Source organism: Meleagris gallopavo, chromosome 1 (genome assembly GCF_000146605.3).
Source record: "Meleagris gallopavo isolate NT-WF06-2002-E0010 breed Aviagen turkey brand Nicholas breeding stock chromosome 1, Turkey_5.1, whole genome shotgun sequence".
NCBI lineage: Eukaryota > Metazoa > Chordata > Aves > Galliformes > Phasianidae > Meleagris > Meleagris gallopavo.
In genome coordinates this window covers 94,315,356-94,336,288 of record NC_015011.2, presented here as the reverse complement: position 1 = coordinate 94,336,288, position 20,933 = coordinate 94,315,356, and the positions used below count along the sequence as shown (strand labels likewise).

Sequence of the window (20,933 nt, the reverse complement as noted above, 5' to 3'; positions counted from 1 at the left end):
TCCTTAGTGGCAAAGCTCTTTCTTTTTTGTTATGTAAAATATCAAATTTCCAAACAAACAAAAAATGATTTTCCAAGCCTTGGAAATCCACAGAAAGCTGCAAAAGGCCATTCAAAAAACTCTAAGAAAGATTTAATGGCAACCAAGGAGGGTGTTTTAAGAAGACACATGATTTCTCAGCTGACTTCATGATTTTAAACATCAGAATATGATTTTTGAATAACAAGAGAGTATATTGTTGGCTTGCCTCAGGAGGCACTCAAGTCTCTGGCAGTGCAGCTCATTGAACTGCTTCACATCAGTAGAGACACAGAAAATGTAAGAGCTCTGCGCTTACAATTTGTTCCTCTCTTTGTATCAGGTAAAGTGAGTGCACAAGGTCACTTATCGCAGCTCAGCTGATGCATGATATTGTGATTCCACACCTCAGCTCTCAGAGAATCCAATTTCTCCTGTCCTCCCCTCTTGTTATGGAAGGAGGACTGTGAGAGGCGGTTTCCTCCTTTCACACACCTGCCTGAAATCTGCCCAGCTATCACTCACAGTCACAAACTGGTGAGCAACCTGCATAGTGCACGGCCTCAAAAATGAGTTTGGCGTGCAAGAGAGTAGGTTACAGTGGGGAAAAAAAGTCTCACATTAAATCTCTTATTCAGCCATTCCAAAGCCAGCCACAATTCAGACTCATGTTTCATAGAATCATAGAATCATAGAATGGCCTGGGTTGAAAAGAACCTCAAAGATCATCTAGTTTCAACCCCCCCTGCTATGTTCAGGGTTGCCAACCACTAGACCAGGCTGCCCAGAGCCACATCCAGCCTGGTCTTGAATGCCTCCAGAGATGGGGCATCCACAACCTCCCTGGGCAACCTGTTCCAGCGTGACATCACTCTCTGAGTGAAAAACTTCCTCCTAATATCTAGCCTAAACCTCCCCTGTCATAGTTTAAAACCATTCCTCCTTGTCCTATTACTACCCACCCTCATAAACAGTCTTTCCCCATCCTTTTTATATGCTCCCTTCAAGTATTGGAAGGCCACAATGCGCTTTTCTGCACACTGATCTCATCGTTCCAAAACAAAACAAAAAAAAGTGTACTAATTCAGATATCAGAAAAGACTTCCTGAAGGAGTAGTTGGGATCAATGAAAAAATGTAGGAACTTAAAGGCAAACATGCAGTTTTTCAGAGCATGTTGGTATAGGGAGTCAGGACTCTTTCAAACCTTCTAAAAGGAGCTTCTTTGGCCCTCTTTCCTCCCTCTCTCTGGCTTCACTTCCCTCTCACTGTAACCATATAATTTATTGCTGGTGAAAGGTGCCAACTGATGACATCAACAAATTAATTTTCTATCTTCAGAAGAGCTACTAGAAAACTGCAGTGTCTGCTCCACGCCCCTGCTGGGACTGCATCCAACAGCTCAGAATGCAAGTCTTTGCGGGAATTGTAAGAGAACTTGTATTCCCTTTCCACAATGTAGTGTTAAGTAAACTGGAGCCATTCACATGCCTTGAGGATTTTAGCTTGCTCTATATCAAATAAAGAATATTCCTCTTAAGTTTAAGTACTAATTTTCAGCAGCTCCTGCAGTTATCTAAAGGACTGCAGAACTGTCTAGGTAGTCCTTTGTATTGTTTTCAGTGACATGGATCTCCCAAAGTCTCTTCTTTCCAGATCTTTGTCATGAAACTGTAACAATCAAATTATGGCATTTTTCCACAGAATATGTAGTTTTGGCTATGCCACTTAGAAGCAAGCAATAAAAAATATGAAACCAAACCCCAGCCACTTAGAAATATATGTTTTTTAGCAGACTAAAGGCTCACTTCTGCATTTGAACAGCCTCTGAGAAAGGTGATTGCCTCATGATTTCTAACACGGTACCAGTAAAGGCCAGCATCAGAAAAGTCGGCAAAAAACTTACCCTGACAGAACATCATTTATTTCTTTTTCCATTTACCAAAACTCCAAAGTGGTTAAATTGCATTATACAGTTCACCTTCATTTAACATTTACTTATCATCAGAGAAAAGGAAAAAAAAAAAATGTGGCCATAAGGAGTTTGGCTTTGAAATTCTAGTCTACCTTTTAATTTACACTCATTAATCTTAAATTTTCTAAATCTAAGCTGTATAGAACAAACTTAAATTTGAATGGAAAACTGGCTGTAGAGAAGCACAATCTAGCAAATAACCATGACTTTTTTTGGACATATTAATGGAATATTACATAAACCATGTGCAATTTTTTCTTAAAATCTCTATTAATCATATCCCTGTGTAAGCCAAACAAATTAAAGATAATAGTTGGGGAAGTATATATAGGTCACTCCGAAAGCAATGCCTCCTATTTATTTCCACAGAAACTACAACAGCTAAAAGAGCACAATAACACTATTTGGTAGAGCAATTTCTCAGCTACAAAACACTATTTTTTGACACAGTCAGCACCATTAGCAATGCATTTTCACCAGCAATAAAGAAGAGCTTGCGTGCTGCATTCGCAAAAATCTGCACCAGCAGAGGTGACACACCACTCACTGCCTCATTGTGCTCACATTCACTCTTTGGTCTCCAAAAACATTCAGCAAGCATCTCTGAATGTCAGTAGGTGCCATTTTTTTCCACATGGAAGGAAGGACTCAGTGACACACCTTTGTCTCATCTAAGCTTTCATGTCAGATGCCATTTTGTCAGACTGCTCCTCTGCTACCTTCTGTCACATGGCCACAAAATATAAAGGAATATTGGTGGGAAGATTCAACCTCTAATGCCATATCACCAACATCCACCTCTGATGTTGTGGGCCAACATCATAAAGCAGCAGGCATTACTATCAAAGCAGTGCTGGTACATGTAATTTTAGAGCAAATATATTACTTGTTCAGTCCTGTTTTCACACGCAATATTTATGTGCTTTTTTTTTTTAAGTAAAAAGTCAAGTAACAGGGAAGGTCTACTAATGATACAAATATAGAAATGAAGTCCAGAACAAAAGATGGGTTTTTTTTTATGATTATATATAGACTATATGCTGTAATAATAAGGTAGTCTGGTACTATCTTATCAGGTTGGTAAAGCAGCATGTGACTATACCTAAAATTACTTTAAATCCTCTTCAGTGAATTAAAGGAAAGAAGCCTTTCTCTCAGATATACCCAAAAGCAATGTCCTTGACGTGCATTTATGACAGAAGAATGTTTAGTATAAATTAAGTTAGGAAGATCAAGATAATTGTAAATCACCTGGTACCTATTATTCCTCTACCGGGGAGCAGACATGGCTGATATTTATTTTTTCTAATGCTAGCAAGCTCTTGTTTTTTTGCATCAATATTCTGATTAAGACAAATCACCTCTCTGAACTAAAGTGAGCCAACTTTTAAGGATTCATACGATTCCACATGTTTTATTTTACACCATTATTAAGCTTGAAATTAAGCTCTGAAAAAATCAGCAACCAAGAAACAATGCTGAATTTGAAGAATCAAACATTTACACTGATATACTCCTATCTTTAGAATGCAGTTTCAAGACAAGTTTAAAACAAGAAACGCCATATCCTGCCATTGCAGAGATCAGGTAACGTTATCTATTTCCTTTGACCTGAAAGTATTTCTGATGCCATAAAGGACAAAAGCAAACAAACAAAAATAACTGAAACCAACAGACAGGATTACCAGCAGGCTTACCTAACTGGATAAACTGGGGATCACTTTTCACTCCAGGTCCTGCTCCAGTACTTGCTGCCACTTCCACGCTGTATCGAATACCTGGTACTAGGGAAGGGATGACAACAGAAAAGGTGGAACCATCTACTGTCTTGTTTATATGGTATCGACTTTCATTGCCAAGGCACCAAACCTGCAGGGAAGTAAGTGTATTGTATGTATAAAAATTAAAAATTAAACAGTGCAGGATCATTAGAAGGAAGGTTGACACATTTCCTTCTGCTGGATAAGATTTAAAATCTGTCACTATTTTAAAATCTGAAGTCATGGTTCACAGTCCTGGAAATTCTGAATACTGGAAAGCTATTTCTTGTTTGAAAGAACAGCTCCAAATGCTAATATTATTTGATGAGTTCATCCCAATTCATTCAATCCATGATAACACTGCTAATAAAGCTAAAAGCATTAATAACAGGGAACAAGTAAGAGAAATCCCTTAACCAAAAATCATTCATGTAAACAACAAAGTAAGAGCATTCAGATAAATGAGTTTGCAATTCTCTTGTTAAGGAATCATTCATCAAGCAAGGCTTTATTCACTCAAGTGCTTTTCTTCATGACATCAGAGGAGAACAGATACCATGCTGGAATAAAAAGGTTATCTTTTTAAAGAACAAATGGCAGCGAGAGATGAGAATTAGTAATATACTATCTTCTTCTGAGAGACAATGGGATCATGTCAAATCTCATTTTTTGATCAAAACTAGAACACAAATCTAAAAATTTTTATTTTCCATTTTAGAAATACATTACTATATTCAGTCATATTAAATGACTGGGAAACTGCAGTATTTGTGTGGCAAATGCTTTTAAGGGAATGGCTGAATGCTCAACTGCTATCAAAAGTAACATAGCAGCTAATTTAGGCCTCCTAAGAAAATGATGATTTCTATTCCTTCTGTTTTGCTCCACACTGAATTTTTTTTTTTAGTTAAATTCAGTACTTTATTTGTAGAAAAGCAAGTTTTCCTGGGAATGTCAGCATTTCTGAACCTGTGCTGACTGTACACAGGAGAGAAGATCGTGCTTTTGACATATGGAGCTTTTAAAAGATTTACTACCCAGATAGCTGTTCTTAATCCCTTGTGCAATTCTGCTGTTGTGGAGATTGTCAGGTGAGTGAGCTAGAGTTTCACTTGAAGAACAATTGCTAGGGCGCTTTCCATAGAGTCCTTTTTGCCTGGATACTGTAAACTTTCTTTATTTCACCATCAGGACACTCTAAGACCCTTTTTCATTCTCCGGATGCCTTTTTTGAAAAAAGGCTAGTGGGACACTGTGGGGATCTGAAATGCATTTTAAGCCCCTTTGAAATAGAATCCCAACACGGCACATACAGAACTGCTTCTGTAAAGCGGGTCAGAGCACAGAAAGAGAACAGAAGAGACTCTTTTTATATTCAGATATCAAATACAGATTATTTCAGTCAGAAGGAGGTGTAACTATTAATAACATTGTTCTTAAATTCTGATGGATGGTCTAAGAAAATGCTATTATTTAAATAAGAACTTGATAAAGTGAAGAACAAAAAATTTAACTCTGCATTTTGACGAGTCATTTTCACAGAAATTGCTACAATACTACACTTCCACAATAGTATATGTAAATAGCAAAAATAATATATGATGTACTTGCAACTATGCACTAATTACTTGTAAAAGTGTTTTGTTCTTAGGTGCTCAAATAAATGGGGAAATTTGCAAATTGGGAATGGTAAGTTAAACATCAGGTTGTTCAGTACTTGTCAGTACTATAATTGATTGCACATCTAAACAGGCAAGTGAAAACTCATTTCCAGAATGTTATGAAGCAGAGAAGAATTCACACTACAACAGACATATCAGTGAAGAAAAAAACAGTATAAGGAGAGTTTCTAACTTCATGCTAGGAATGGCCTCTGCTATGATTTATTTTTGGCTTTTTCTGTGTGATATTGGCATTTCTCCAGTTAAGATGGTATCCTTCTTAATAGATGTTTTATCTTTTAATTAAGTAGGTACACTCTTGCCTTAAACCAAGGTACTTAGAAAACTGTAGAATTCCCCCTCCCCAGCACACACACCCATTTTTAGGGGAAAAATGTGAGATAGAAAAATATCAATTTAAAAAAAGAAAATTTTACAAGATTTCTTTTTTTTGTTTGTTTTGTTTTGTTAGAAGTTCTTATACATAGATCACTTTTTTTTCCCCACATTTTTAGAGAAAAATAATAACTACATACAGCTCAAATAACAACTACATATATATTCATTGTGTCTGTTTTCTGTCCATGGTGAAAAAACACAATGGAAAATAAGGGCACGCAGACAATAAATGTAGGAGAAACGTGCCAGTGTGCCACCTACTGCTACAGAAGCACAAGAAGACAGTTTGCTCCAACACCTGACAGTTCATTAGCTCTGAATGCTGGGAGGTAAGTCAGGTATTATATTAACTCGCAAATATGAATTTCCTGAATTTTACTGTTTTGTCCTTACAACATTCTTCTAATGCAGTTTCTTGACGGAAATAGTTCCACCCTTCTGGTTCATTAAATAAAATAATTTTGCAAATTCTTTTTTTTTTCTTTCCTTCAAATTGCATCATATGTCTGAAACTAAGCCACAAACTCATTTTATTTCTACCAGTTGACCAAGTTCCAAGTTCTGATGTTTAATTGTTCTAAATTTACCACACAGTGATCTCTTCCCTTTTCCATTAATACTAAGGGAAAACAAAATAGCCGAATGAGTTTTTAAGGCAAGAGACACGTCTGTACCACAGTGTCTCACCTGAAAAAGGAGCCAAGACAGATATCCTGCCACCCAGTGGTTATTAAAAGTTTATTTGAAATACACAACTAAATATTTAAAGTGTCTGTAGCTTGCTTAGGAAAACTAAGCTTCAGTTAATTTGCAAAGTAAATTATCTCAAAACAATTTGAACTGAAAATAAATACTGTGTATGTTGCTAAATGAACAATAAATAAATATTTCATAATGTACTCATAATTTTTGAAAAATTATATAGCTTAATAAGAGCTTTCTTCTGTGAAAAATACAAGAAAATTTCTATATACTTACTATATTTAGTATTATACAAGAACATTATTTACTTGAAAGTTTTCTATTTGACTGCTCAGTTAAAAATAAGTTCTTCACATCTTAACACTGTTAGTTATTATCCTTGAGCTTTTCAACTCCTTAGGCCTGTTTATATTTATAATTGCAGTCAATGTCTGAGTCATAGAATAGTTCTCTAACAGGTAGGGTTCACTCTCAGCTTGCCTATGCATTTCTCAATTTATAACAAAGGTAAGAAAGTATTTCGTTTTAACTATTGGTGTTTTGTTTTGATTTATAGAGGTGACTTTAATTGCTTTCTACCATTTAGAGAGAATTACTAAATACAGGATTTGATTCTTCCAAAAAATCATTTTCCAAACCATGTGCTCTAACTTTGTCCAGTAGATGGAGCCACGCATCCACAAACAACTTACCCATTGGAACCTAGCCAACACTCTGCCAGGGGATATAAGCATTACCTTATATTCTTGAACCATTCCATTCTGATTATCCTCGGGGGGTGGCTGCCAGGTGACTACAATTGCAGTCCCATTCCCATCATTTTTGGTTACTGAAACACTCTGAGGTGGAGCACTGGGCGCTGTTTGTTTGGGGAGAAAGATTGAATGGTTAAGTTTGTCAAATGCAACAGTAAGGGGTTTTAGTTTTCTTTTTAAAGGAAAACTGGTTTCTGGACCACAAAAAATGTATTATTTTTTTCCCTAGTTTTTGTTATGTGTAATTCTTGCCCACAAATCACAGTGGTATACAAGGTAAGTGATGTGCACCTACAGGAACCTACAGGCAGACTTCTAATTTCTGCTGTGCTGTTTCTGTAAGACAAAAAAGTCAGGCAGGCCACCAGACTCTGCAAACTCAGATACCAATTACCTGAACAGCACAGTCTTGAGCACAGAATTTTTTTAATGGGTTTCAAAGCATCTCACCCATGATCAACAGTATTAAAAAATGAAGTCTGTAAATTGACCCTAGCAGAATGTTAAACCTCAGCTGCTCTACTGTGTGAAAAACAGTGAGCAATACAAACCATATTAAAATCAGGATTGAACGTGTTATGCTTAACAGCTTTATATTTTGAATTTTAAATAGTCTTTCTAAAAACAATATGCTTAGATTACGCTTGGGATGAATGCAATTAAGCACACCTCTCGAACCACCCACAGAAGTAAACAAGAGCTACAGTGTATTTATACCAGGTAGTGAAGAGATAAGGAAAAAAGTATCACATCCCAGCAGATGCTCTGAAATCCCTATTCTGAAGCACCAGCCATGTTACAAACTTATTATGCCTGAACTACCAGATGAGCTACAACAAAAGAAACAGCTTTATGAACCTTCTCTTTTTAGCATGCGTTTGAGATGGAAATACATAATTTAGTCCACTATATCTGTTGCCCTCATGCATCTTTTCATTTTGTATTACTGATTGATGCAGATATAAAAGCCTTCTAAGAATGTGGTTTCCATTCCCTCAGCTACAGTGCTTTGATGATTTCTGCGGTGTCTGCTATCTACTTAAGATAGTGATTAGTAAGTGCTTGAATCTGACAGAAGTCACTTGTGACCAGACCATGAACTCAGCAGGGAGGAGTGCACACTGCAGTGAAGATAAAAAGCACATTTCCCATTGTGTGTTGGAGGAGGGTTTTGCACATCCCTCTCTCTCTCTGTCTCTCACACATGGTTCTGAATATTTACTTCGATGTCACCAAACAATTCACTTAATGATCAGTCCAACACAGTCTCCTCTGCTGCAGACTGCCGTTCTCTAACAGCACACACTTCAAACAAAATCAAATAATGAACATATCAGAGAAAAGCAGGCCAGAATACTACTTCAAAAAGGAAAGATGAAGACAGTCTGGCTCCTACTTGCCTTCTTCTAGGGTTTTTGCAAATTTCACTTCACTATCTGCTCCTTGAAACTCATTAAAAAAAGGGCGGGCCTTGATTTCATAGTTTACACCTTTCTTCAGCTCTGGAATGATAACGCTGTTTTTAGTTGGAGTCCTCACTTCAAAAATTAACCATTCTGATTCTCCATAGGATGCTGGTGTTGGCCGGTAAAGGATTTTATATCCTTGAATATATTGGGATTGCTGGTCCACCTGGAAAAACAGCAGAAAGACACCCATTACAACAATGCATTGTTTAATAATGTATTAAACAATTAGAAATAATTTATTAAACTATTAGGAACTGTGCATGTTGTCTGCAGCATTAGTCCTTGGTCTATCCATTTATTTTATTCAAAATAAACAATGCTGAACCTGATACAGACTCTTTGAATTACAGCAAAGTACAGGCCTGATTCAAAAGAGCATTAATATTGATGCTGGTAGAACACTACCAGTTTCAGTGGATTTATGGAAGCATTAAAGGGGGATAGCAGAGTTGTACAACCCTCGCTCAGTGAAATGAATCACCTTTACATTCATGGACAGGCTGAATGGAGTCAGGGGAACTCAGGATATACTTTGCCTATGCAAATCTGCTCTGCAGAATGGGGCAGGAAAGAGGACCAGGATAGGGAATCAATGGCTCTGACAAACACAGAATAAGCAGCAAGTGCGCCAGCTCTCTTGAGGTGTGAAGCCTCTCATAATTCAGGAAATGAGCACTGCTTCCTGCATGCTTCCTTCTGGAGTAAGTGATTTAAAAGGGCAGCCAACTGGCACTATCTGCATTGCTTTGATGAAGCTGGAGGCTGTTGAAGGGCACATTTGCCCAAGCACTTCCTCGGTACTCACTGACTCAGTAGGAGCCTCCTCTGCTGGAGGGAAGGGGCTGTTTAAGAGGGCTCTTAAGATGCTTACAAAATCAATATGGTAATATGGATGAGACTTGGAAAAACAGATCAAAATAATATGATCCCGACTGATTTAAACGAAGGCCATTTTATACTGCATGTATGGAGAAAGAAACCTTAATGTAAATTAGGACAGGATTCAATGCGTTTGGCTGTAACCACAGCAGAAAGTTATCTTGCAGAAATGATCTCTTATGCAGCATTAACAACAAATTTCAATTTTTGATTAATAAGAAATTCCAAATACAACAATAAGAAACCTTTAAAAAGCTGCACCAGATTTTCTCTAGTATCAAAAATCTCACACGGTGATATAATAAAACTGTTTGCTTGTTACTTTACTCAAAGAAAAAATGTTTCATTTTTAATAAGCACATAAAGAATGCATGTGCTAGCTAAAACTGAAGTAATGCTTACTTTTAAAATTGCAGAGAAGCCACAGGCCACCCAAGAAACTGACAAAAAACTGGCTGCCTGGAAAAGGTTGTTCTGTAAGTAAAGGTCAAACAAAATTGTGCTAGGAGCCTCAAGGATGTCTTAATATTATTAGTTAAAAGAGGAAATAGCACAGTGCAGGTGGCCTTACCACAGGTAAGTGGATGCAACACGGCAGATACTACCTTGTACTGAGTAGCCCTGGTCATAGACCAGGACTCCACTGGGCTAGGGCTCTTCTTCAGAGTCAAAATGTCATGCTCTTACTCAAAATATTCTGCTGTGGCATGACAGAGGCTACATCCTGTGCTCTGATTGTCAATATATTGACTTGTTTAGATGGAAGATCTGAAAAGACTTCAAAGCTCAAACTAATTTGATAAATTCCTGCACTAGTGTAACTTTCTCCCATTTTTCTTCTTCATTCTGCATTCTATTTTAAAACTGGTCTTCTTTTCATTCAATTTTATTTTCTTGTTGTTTGTTACTTTAGATTTCCTATATTGTTCTTTCTCTTCATTTCTACCTTTTGATCACCAAATGTCTCCCATAGCAAGACATTTATAATTTTTCCTTCACTGTGGCTCCAAAGTTTTGTAAACCTACTTGAATATTTTTCATGTATGTTATCCTTTCCCTTGCTTCAGAACTTCTACAATATTGTTTCCTCACTCTCCCATTTCCCTGTTATACGCTTCACATGACCAACTTCCTTTTTCCTCCTGTCAGAACAACACCAATAGAACAGCTCTGAATTGTTATTTATGTCTCTTCTACTTGTACTACATGCATTCATAGCACCGTGGGAAGAATAGTATATTAAGATGAGGCTATTTTGGTTTGGGTGTGTTTCTCGGTACATAAATAGGATGGAATAAACACTTCCAAAGATAACTATGCAGTAGTTCCCTCCACTGGTATCTGACAGATGGAGAATTATCCACATTATCTCATTAGGGGACTAAATACACTTTCTACTGAAAGCAGTGCAAAAGCTTCAAATGATTTAACCTAAGAAAGCTTAAGATCGATTCTTTAGTGTCCAGGAGGATGTATTGGGAACTATCACTGTATTATAAGCAATATTCTCCATGGGGACAAGAAATGTGATGATGTGACAAAATTCAATGAAGTATGAAAACAAAGCCCCAGCAGAACTTATTCCAAAGAAAACATTGACAGTTTTTTAAAAACTACACAGCTTCTTGAAGAGTGACTTCACAGTGGTCAAACAGCACACTTCAGCAATGCATGTGACTACCTTTATGATGACGATTTATACTTACTGTCCAATGAACTTCAATTGAGGAGGAAGAAAGGATAGTAGGGTTGTGCAGATGTAGTACCACATCGCCTAGTTCTCTCTGCACCTGCTTGTGATCCACACCTTGACTTGTTGGTGGAACATCTGTAATAATTTAAGATTCAATTCTCACAAATATATGTAATTATTAAAATAAGTATATGTAAATACAAATAAATATATCGTAAAACATAGGAAGTTTTCAACAATTAAGTTTATCTTAGGTACTTTCCAGAAATGTAAGAAAAATCTACAGAAAGTCTTTTCCTGAGTTAATGGTATCAAACAGATGCACTGCACTTTCTTTGACAAAAATAGGAGGAAGAAACAGGAAGGAAATGATGGATAAAAAGAAAGAACTACATTCAGGGAGATCTTTGGAAAATGACTACAGCAGCATCTCTTTATTCTTTCCTGCAGAAGGAGAAAATTTTCTATTACTCACTCCAAATTCCAACAGAGACCACAAAAACTATATGAAAGGGCCATTGTAAATGCTTTGCCTTCAGGTAAATTAATTGGCAAACTTACTATTTTTAATTACAAAAGAAACAAAAACTGTAGAAACTAAAAGCAAGTCACATAGCTAAAGTTTCACTCTCATAGCAGGTGACTTCTGTAAACAGAAGGCAGAGCACAGCTGAGTGTTGTTTTGCTCTTCTGACATTTAGTCTAACTTACAGCTAAAAGAATTGGACATACATATGAAGAGACAATTTCCTCTCAAAATAGCCAGTGGAAAAATGGAAACACACTTCTGCATGCAGTGCCTTTGAAAAGAGTACCTAACTGAAATTTAGTGACTGTCCTAGACATATATAAAATTTATAGGGCAGTGACTAACAGAGTGTCTCAAATATACATGTACTACAGACAACAGAGGAACACAGTCTCTATATTGATTTCATATGTTTCCCTTTGATCACTTCATTTTAGAAAATACCATGCTGACAACAGTTAAAATCACGGACTAGAGAATTCAGTGAATGTACTTAGACTGATTTTTCTTTTCCTAATACAATTCCAGATACAGAATAATGCATTACATAAACCTTACTCTAGCCTATTACTTTCTCTCTATTGATTAGACAAGATTAGAAAACCTTCAAGGATTCTGTTCTCTGAAGACCTTCGTAAATTCCATACCTGTCTGCTCACAAGATAGGCAAGAGAGAGAGTAAACAGAAACTGTGTATATATCTATTACAACTACTGCAATAAGTCCTTGCAGGTATCCTAAAAGTTGAGGTTTTTTTAGATGCTGATTTTTAAAAGTACTTGTTACAATTAAATGAAAAAGATGCAAAGCATCCTTTTTGCATGGTAGTTATATTCTAAGTTTTCAGTCTTGTCTAAAAAATATTAAAGATTTTGTAAGTCTGCATTAAAAAAATCAGTGTGAGAACAACTTCTTAAAAATACAGTTCCCATTTTAGCATATAAAACTTCTGTCACTTTGCAGTCTTTTCACACAGTTGCCTCAAATATCTGCAAAACAATGAGATCTCTGAAGTTAATAAAGCAAATTGATATTACTATGCAATCAGTAGATGACAAAAGTAGCCTCTTAGATAGGAATGCTGGTTATATGCAAAACAAAACAAAACAAAGAAATATCATGATATTACTGCTGTATCTATTATGTTCTGCCTAACAGTTCATTTAACTGAGCATTTCCTTTCCCACCATTTCTTTAACGCTTTGAAAGCACTAATGATAGAAAATTCTACTTGGAGAGTTGCCTAAATATCAACTTACTTGGAATGCTACAGAAAAGTCAGCTCAATAATTAGTGATATAAATAACTGCAGGTTATAAAAGGCGAGTCATCAACAATATGACTAAAACTATTAATAGACTCAGCAATTTTATAATTCTGTGCTACAGAACTATACACATCATCTATTCTATGTTTTCTTGGTTAGTCTCTAACGTTTCCAATACAGGGACTGTGAGTGAGAACACTTCAGCATGTTTTTAATGTTGGTCAGGTCTAAAGGCTGAAGTAAGTTACATTCCTGATCTGGACATGAATTTAATGCAAATGCAATAAATTTCTATGAACAGAAGTTAACCGGGAAATTTTTGAACTACCTTACTAGCTCAAACTGAAAACTTGTGGAATGCTACACTGCATGAAAAACTGACCTGTATAGAGAACACTGCAGCCCACCTGCTCACACAGTAACACATTCTGTTCTTTGAGGCAGACCTAGGAACCTGTGTAACTCCTATCTTCTGTGCGTTTATAACTACACTGCCTATCCATCCACTGAAATCGTTACCAAGCAGAAATGCATAATAACAAATAATAGGAATATGAAACTGCCCACTCTCCATGGGAGAAAAACTTGCTTTCAGACCAACTCCAGAATAAATGAAAAGTTCCTAAATGAAGATTTTTTGTTTCCTTTAACGAACTTCCTTCCAAAAACAGATGTGCTTACTTCTGCTAAGAAACAAATAAACCATATAGCACAGGCATCTTAATAAGCCAGTGGATCAAATTCTCTACTACAGCAGGAAAAAAAAGGAAGATAACTTTTGTTACTTTTTCTTTGAAAAAGAATAAATTCTTTTTTTTCCCTATTTAAGAATGAAAATATTTGTACTGGAACAATTCAAGCTGCAAAATTCATAGAATCATCACAGAATCATTCAAGTTGGAAGGGACCTTTAATGATCATCTAGTCCAACTCTTCTGCAATGAATGTGGACACCAACAGCCTGCCCCAGCGATGGGGCATCCAACATTTCTCTGGGCAACCTGTGCCAGTGCTTCACTACTGTTATTATAATAAATTTTTTACTTATCTCCAATCTAAATGTCTTCTGTTCTAGTTTGAAACTATCTCCCTTTGTCCTATCACAACAAATCCCACTAAAGCATCTAGCCCATTCTTTTTATAGCCCCCGCTGAAGAAAGGCTGTTCTCAGGTCTCTTCAGACCCTTCTCTTCTCCAGGCTGAACAGCTCCAGCTCTCTCTGCTCGAAATTGCAAAGAATTATTTCCTGAACACTGCCCTAAGTACATTTATTTTCTACACTGAATGTGAATTTATTTAAAATTTTGCATAGTTGGATTCAGTCCATAGCTGGACTTCAGCTGTAGCTTCAGTCAGCAGGTGACTTCTTCAGAAGATACTACCCAGTTCTGTCTTTCACTTTGCTACCTGTAAGTATCGTCTCTCTTTCCTATCGTTTTCAACAGCAGTACTACTGCAATGCTTTCAATACACCACTGAAAGTTCTTCTTTCCTGGCTCACAATGCCCAGTTCCTTCAAATTTTAAATTTCTTTCTTTCCTAATTCTGCAGAAGCCAAATTAGATCATATACTGTTTCTGTCTGTAAGTTCTAAGCTTCATTTGATTCACTGGATACAGCAACATTTTAATAGAACTTAAGGATTTGTGTGATAGCTTCAAAAATCAGAGATCACTTTTGTTGCTAACAAGAGCTATTCTGTAAGACGAAACTATCTTTGGATAAGAGATAATACGGCTCCTTTAGGCAGCACAATATGCTGTCCAAGCAGCTTTTAGAGTTTATGTTATAGGGAAATGCAAGTTTAAACAATGTATTTCACTACCTAACATATATCACAGTCAGTGCAGATAGTTGAAAGCTAGCAAAATTTCTGCATCTAGTATTTCTCAGTCAATTTGTAGCAGCCACGGTGGATACCCAAAATGTTCAATACCAAAAGCTTACCTTGAGTTTTCACTGGATCAGATATTTGGCTTGGGTCACTTAATCCATATGCATTAGCTGCCCTCACAAGGAATAGATAAATTGCACTAGGTTTTAGCCCTTTAACTGCAAAACTCTCTGTTTTCACATTTTCAGCTACAGTTTGCCAGCTGCTACCAGATGCATGACTAAGGATAAAACACACACAACAACAGGTTAGCATGTGCTTCTGTAACAATATATTACATACAAACTTAAGTACAGCAAGGTCACATGAGACTCATATACCTGAAGGCCTCAATTATGTAAGAGGTTGGCGTTGCACCTGAATTCAAATTAGGTTGCCATGACAATGTTACTGTATTTCTGCTGACATCTGTAACCTCGGGTTTTGATGGAGCACTAGGAATCAAGTTTGGGTCAGTGGGTCTTGGTGGCTGCACTGGGACTCCAAATTCTAACAAAGGAGAGAGAAATACTGAGTACAGATAGACAGGAAGCAGCTGTAAGCTAAATGCTATTCACATTTGCACTGGCAATTTATGACAGAGTCAGATAATTACTGCATTTCAATTTTTGACTTTCTTTTATGCATTTTCTCCATGCAGAGAACATAATTGATTTACCTTGGACCTCTATGTAAGCACTCCATGTAGCTTCGCCACTTGGGGTTGAAGCAACGCAGGTGTACCGACCAGTGTCACCCAGCTGAGTAGGAAAAGAGAAGAATAAATATTTGAAACAATCAGGCACTCACTGGGCTAGAAAAATAATTATACCTCTGTACATTTCTCTATGAATATGAATAAATCTTTTAATCTAAAGAAAACTTTGAACAACAAACTTCTTACATTAGAAGGAATAATTTTATGTGCTACAAAATGAAAAGGGGAAATGTTGCATATCCTTATTTAACACTGCCCATTCTGAAATCAACATGCTGAAGGCCTAGTCTCGTAGCACTTATTCCTTACTCTGTAGAATTCTTAAGAAATACATTGAAAAGGAACTTAGATGATAAGATTCCCATACAACCTTCTGCCTAAATACTGCTCAGGGACTTGTCTGGACTGAAGAACTGTAGAGAATGTTGTTCTTAAAACAAAGCTTAAATATTTCACAAGGCCTTGTACCTATTGGTTTCTTTGTGTGTGTATAAATTTCACTCTAAGGCAGATCCCCGCCCAAAAATATCACCATACGTTATTCTCATCCAGTTCTGAATGATGCCTTATTTGGCACTTAATTCTGTAGAGAGGACCGTAATTTAGATGGCTTCGAGAACACCACTGATTTTGTGGGACTGCTTTCTTAATTTCTGAAGTATCAAATAAAAACACGGGAACCAAATAAAATAAATGAGGGGTTGTACATCTCCGTTTTATGCAATCAGCAAAATGTACTTTGTGTCTTTTTCTAGTTGGACCTACAGAGCAGTTTCTGGGAGACTGGTGACATGGCAGAGCATTGCCTGCGCACACAGCTACTCCCTTGCAGAAGCTGTGCAATTGAAATAAAAGAGCATTTGTAAGAAATTGTGACAGAATGGGAAGAGATGGTTGCTTTCTTTTCTTAAAGGTGCTGATTTCCACTCTCAAGAAGTCCAGAAGGGAGTGATTCAGGGGACCACCCAGGGAAGGGGAAGCAATGTCTGGATGAGAAGTGGTCCCCTTCAGGTACAGTTTTACTTGTTCCTTGACTTAAGTGAAAATACCCATGGCTTTGTGCAGGACCAGCAACAAGGGCGTGTGAGCAACACCTGCTCTGGCTGCTGCACCAGATGGGCCATAGGCACTGCAGTGATGTCACTGTGATGACACTTGGGCACCATGGTGACGTTTGAGCCTCTCTCCCTGGAACCCCTCAACAGTTCTGTGGGATTTCACTTGCCAGCTGGCAGGACAAAGAGCAGCTCCCTGCAGAACTGGCTGCGAGCACAAACCACAGTCAGACTGAGACAGTAGGCATTGAAAGCGAGCTGTCCACAGTAGGAACTTCTGCAGACAGTTCGGATCCAGAGGGTCTGGCTGTGTCCCCAGGCTCTCCTTCTGATCGTCTGGGTCAGGAAAAAGGAACAGCCTGGGCATCAAAAATGGATGAAAAAAATGTACTAACTTATCCTCATCAGGAGGAAATCATATGTTTACCTCATGCTTCTTACGAGGAGAGCACACACAGAGGCACTATTACCTCCACAGCCTCTACTTTTCCTGAGAAACTCTGGGTACTGGTTGAAAGCCACCAATTTAAGAGCATTTGGTGGGGTCAGAATGGAAGCTGCATTGTAATTGACCAAGAAATCTTTCAGGTCGAAGTTTTGGGAAAGAAAGGATCTTTGAGAGTGTTTGGGACAGAAAGCATGAAGAGTTTTATTCGTCAACTTAATATGTACGGATTCACAAAAATGCAGCGTGACTCCAGAAGATCTCCCTCGCTTCCCGAGTTTCTGGCAGAGGAAGAGGCATTTGTGGCTCACAGGAAGGTACATCAGTTGCTCCACACATGAACCAACTCTCATAATATTCTGGTAGAAGAGATGGAGGTTACAATAAAATAAGCCTCAGTAACAAAGATGGGGATGACAATAAACGTTCTGATCCTAATTTCTTCTTCCGACTGTTTGCAGGAATTTTAGAGGTAGCATTGTTGAGTACTAGAAATGTGGGAAAAATATATTTGGGTTTTATCCAGTGAGTCTGAACCCATGGAACAGAAAGATAAATAAATAAGGGTATGATGAATCTATTTATTTCAACATATCTTGCTTTAGTCAGCCTAAGCTGTAAGTTTAAACTTATCTATATTTTAATACCCATGTCTTTAGCAATTAAAAGTTGAAGATTCTAAATCTTGCTGTCCTTCAGTCTCAAACTGATCATAGCTCTTCTCCTTTGTATTTTCAGTTACTTTGTTACTATAGCCCATACTTCAGGAAAGATCATCCAGAACTGCTGAAACTCTGCAAGCGCAGAGCTGCCCAAAAGAGAAGAGCTGTGGCTGCCCACAACCCACAGGAAGAGCTGAACGAGGGGCCCCCAAGGAGCAGCCCAGATGCCCAGCCCATGGAAAGAATGGCTGCTGGGCCAGAGAAGAGCCTGCTGAGAGAAGATCCACAAGCAGGCACACAGCCAGTGCCATCCATGGGGCCTCCTCCATCCAAGAAAGCTTGTACCCAAGCCCAAACAGGCAGTACTGCAACTCTACCAGACCCTACTGCTGCACCAGAGAGGGAAGAATGCCAGCCTCTGGCCCCCTCCCCACTGCCACCGAGTAGCAGTCCCATCTCAGGTGCTGCTTCAGATCCTCCAGCTTTCAATGCTCTGCCCTTCAAGGCACCCACTTTTACGCCTGGTTCAGTGTGGCAGGCATTTGCCCAGCCCCCACAGGAATCAGAGCTGCAGGATCGTGAGACTGCCCTGCATTACCTCAGCCACTGTTTTGCCATGGCCATGTTGGCAGCAGCCAAGGTGACATCAGATAACTGGGGGCCCTGGGCTGTCTCACACTGCCCAACATGCACCTGCAGCTCCCACAAAGCAGCCCCGCATTGCCCAACATGCACCTGTGGCTCTGACAGAGCAGATGCAGAAGAGCAGCCAGCACCCAAGCACGGAGCCCACTGCACAGAGTAGGAACAGCAGCACCCATTTATAGGTTTATAACTTCATACTTCATAGACAGGTATTTCTGGAAATAGGATGTTAGAATAATAAACCCTTTCTGTTGTCATGTCCTTTTCATTTACTCGTTCAGGTGAAATCTCAGATCACATTTCTATTTGTCTTCAAAAAGAAGTAGAAACAATTGTTCTCTAACATCAAGTTAACAGCCTTCTGTAACAATGAGGCTCTAGACACTTAGCCATAGAGTGTAAAAGACTGGATGATGGTTGCATGCCACATGCACTGAGAACGCTCTTCCTAATGATGACTTCTGAGGGAAAGTAGAGATTAATTAAACAGCAGCATTTTAATTATTGAAGACTCAGAAAGAGAATGCCATCTTCGTAGGATGACTGCTCACAAGATACTGCTCTACACTGTCAGGCAGCAGTAACTCTTGGTTTAATTTCTGGGCTAACATTTACCAAGGGTCTGACAAACCACGTGCTTTGTAGAGGCCTTCTCTGGAAAATAGAGAACATTGTTCAGAAGACCTGGAAAGATATTTGGCCTTTCTTGTTACAATAAGGGTATAATGGAGATAAATTTGATAATTGTCTTAAAATTTAAAATTTCATGTCTTGAACATCCTCAACACTATGCATTGTACCAAGAAGGCAGTGCAAGAAATAACTGAAGACAGCATAAGGCAGCATTGCCACAGATTCACTGCTGCTCTGGATCCCTTCATAGAATCATAGAATTGCTCAGATTGGAAAAGACCTTCAAGATCATCAAGTCTAACCATGACCTAACCGTACTACCCTAACTCTAACAATCCTCCTCTAAATCATGTCCCTGAGCACCACATCAAGATGGTTTTTAAGCACATTCAGGGATGGTGACTCAACCACCTCCCCAGGGAGCCTATTCCAGTGCTCAACAACCCTTTCTTTTTTGTGATACCCAACCTAAACTTACTCTAGTGCAACTTGAGGTCATTTCCCCTTGTCCTGTCACCTGTCACTAGTGAGAAGAGACCAACCCTGCTCTCAACCACTGTAACTTGTAATTGGTAAAAGAATAAGTCTAGCAAACATAATAAAGCCGTGTATTTGGCCTAATTTTATGAATTAATACATTTCGAATCACATGAAAGATAACAGAGCATTTTAAAGTATTTTCCATTTCACTAGACATGACCAGCAGTACTGACCAGGAAGATCAGGAACTTGCTACAATTCCCTATGAAAGCCATGTATGTGACAGGCGTTAACCATTTTAAGCCAGGGCTATACTATGTTTAACAAGTAAATATGCTTGAATAGGAAATGTTATATTGAAAAAGCTGTGAACGTGACTCTGTAAGTGCAGTATCCTAGGCAGAGGCTTTCTTTATAAACATTTGAAATAATTAGATCATTTTCATCTATTAGTGATGAAACCCAAATAATATAAGGATTCATCTCTGTGAAACACAAGTTTTACTTCTTCCTTCATGTTTTCAGTAACAAATAATCCCCTTATTTATTACTTAAAAGCATTCTTCCATTTAAAATAATAGGCCCTAGGCTATACAAGCCATGGTGTAAAGCTTAAAGAATGAACCATCTGAAAACACGAAGTATCAAATACTTTAATACAATTATTTAATATTTCATTAATTTTAAATGTAGTATTTCCAAAATGAAAAGTAACTTGAAGAGAAAAAATAAACAGATAACAGCAAAACTCAGCACAAAAAAGGGTTTGCCAGTTCAAGCTACCTTGGCATATCGGATCTGTAATGCTCCTGTCTCCAACTGCTTGATGCGAGAGTCCTGGGTAGAGATCAGGGTCCCATCCTTTTTCCAGAGGATAGTGGGTGTTAAAGTTCCTGTGGCCACACAGTTTAGTACTAAAATACCATCTACAGCTACAGTCTGATTCACGGGACCCTGTCGAATGACAGGGGGAGGCCGGTCTGCAATCACTGCCAGAAGAAACAACAGGAAATAGATTTCTGTGACTGGAAGCAATTTTCTAATCATCTAAGCAACAGCAGTTGCTTGAGGCTTTGAAACAAACTAAAGATAATTAAACAAGTAATTAAAGTTGGAAGCATGCATTATTCAGGGCATAGTGCATCATAATGATGCACAGCTACAGAATTTATAATGATATACAATACATTAATTTCAGAAGGGAAAGAAGAATTACATATTATATAGGCATTCTGTAATTGCAGTATCTTTATAAAGTGATAACAAAATGAGAAAGAATTTCCCAAATTTTTGGAATGCACAGTTTTTACCTTGTT

The 20,933-nt window shown here is 37.9% G+C and overlaps 1 protein-coding gene across 4 annotated transcripts in view; it reads right to left on the bottom strand.

Annotated features, from left to right (window-relative positions):
• Positions 1-20,933, bottom strand: part of ROBO1 (roundabout guidance receptor 1) — a 132,211-nt gene that overhangs the window by 40,843 nt on the left and 70,435 nt on the right. For all 4 annotated transcript variants that reach the window (XM_010722155.3, XM_019620113.2, XM_010722164.3 and 1 more), the window contains 8 exons: positions 20,401-20,606; positions 15,659-15,740; positions 15,321-15,489; positions 15,054-15,220; positions 11,324-11,445; positions 8,670-8,901; positions 7,252-7,373; positions 3,690-3,861 (listed from right to left, as the gene is read on the bottom strand). In XM_010722155.3, coding sequence (XP_010720457.1) covers positions 3,690-3,861; positions 7,252-7,373; positions 8,670-8,901; positions 11,324-11,445; positions 15,054-15,220; positions 15,321-15,489; positions 15,659-15,740; positions 20,401-20,606 — 1,272 coding nt within the window. The remainder of the gene's footprint in view (positions 1-3,689; positions 3,862-7,251; positions 7,374-8,669; positions 8,902-11,323; positions 11,446-15,053; positions 15,221-15,320; positions 15,490-15,658; positions 15,741-20,400; positions 20,607-20,933) is intronic.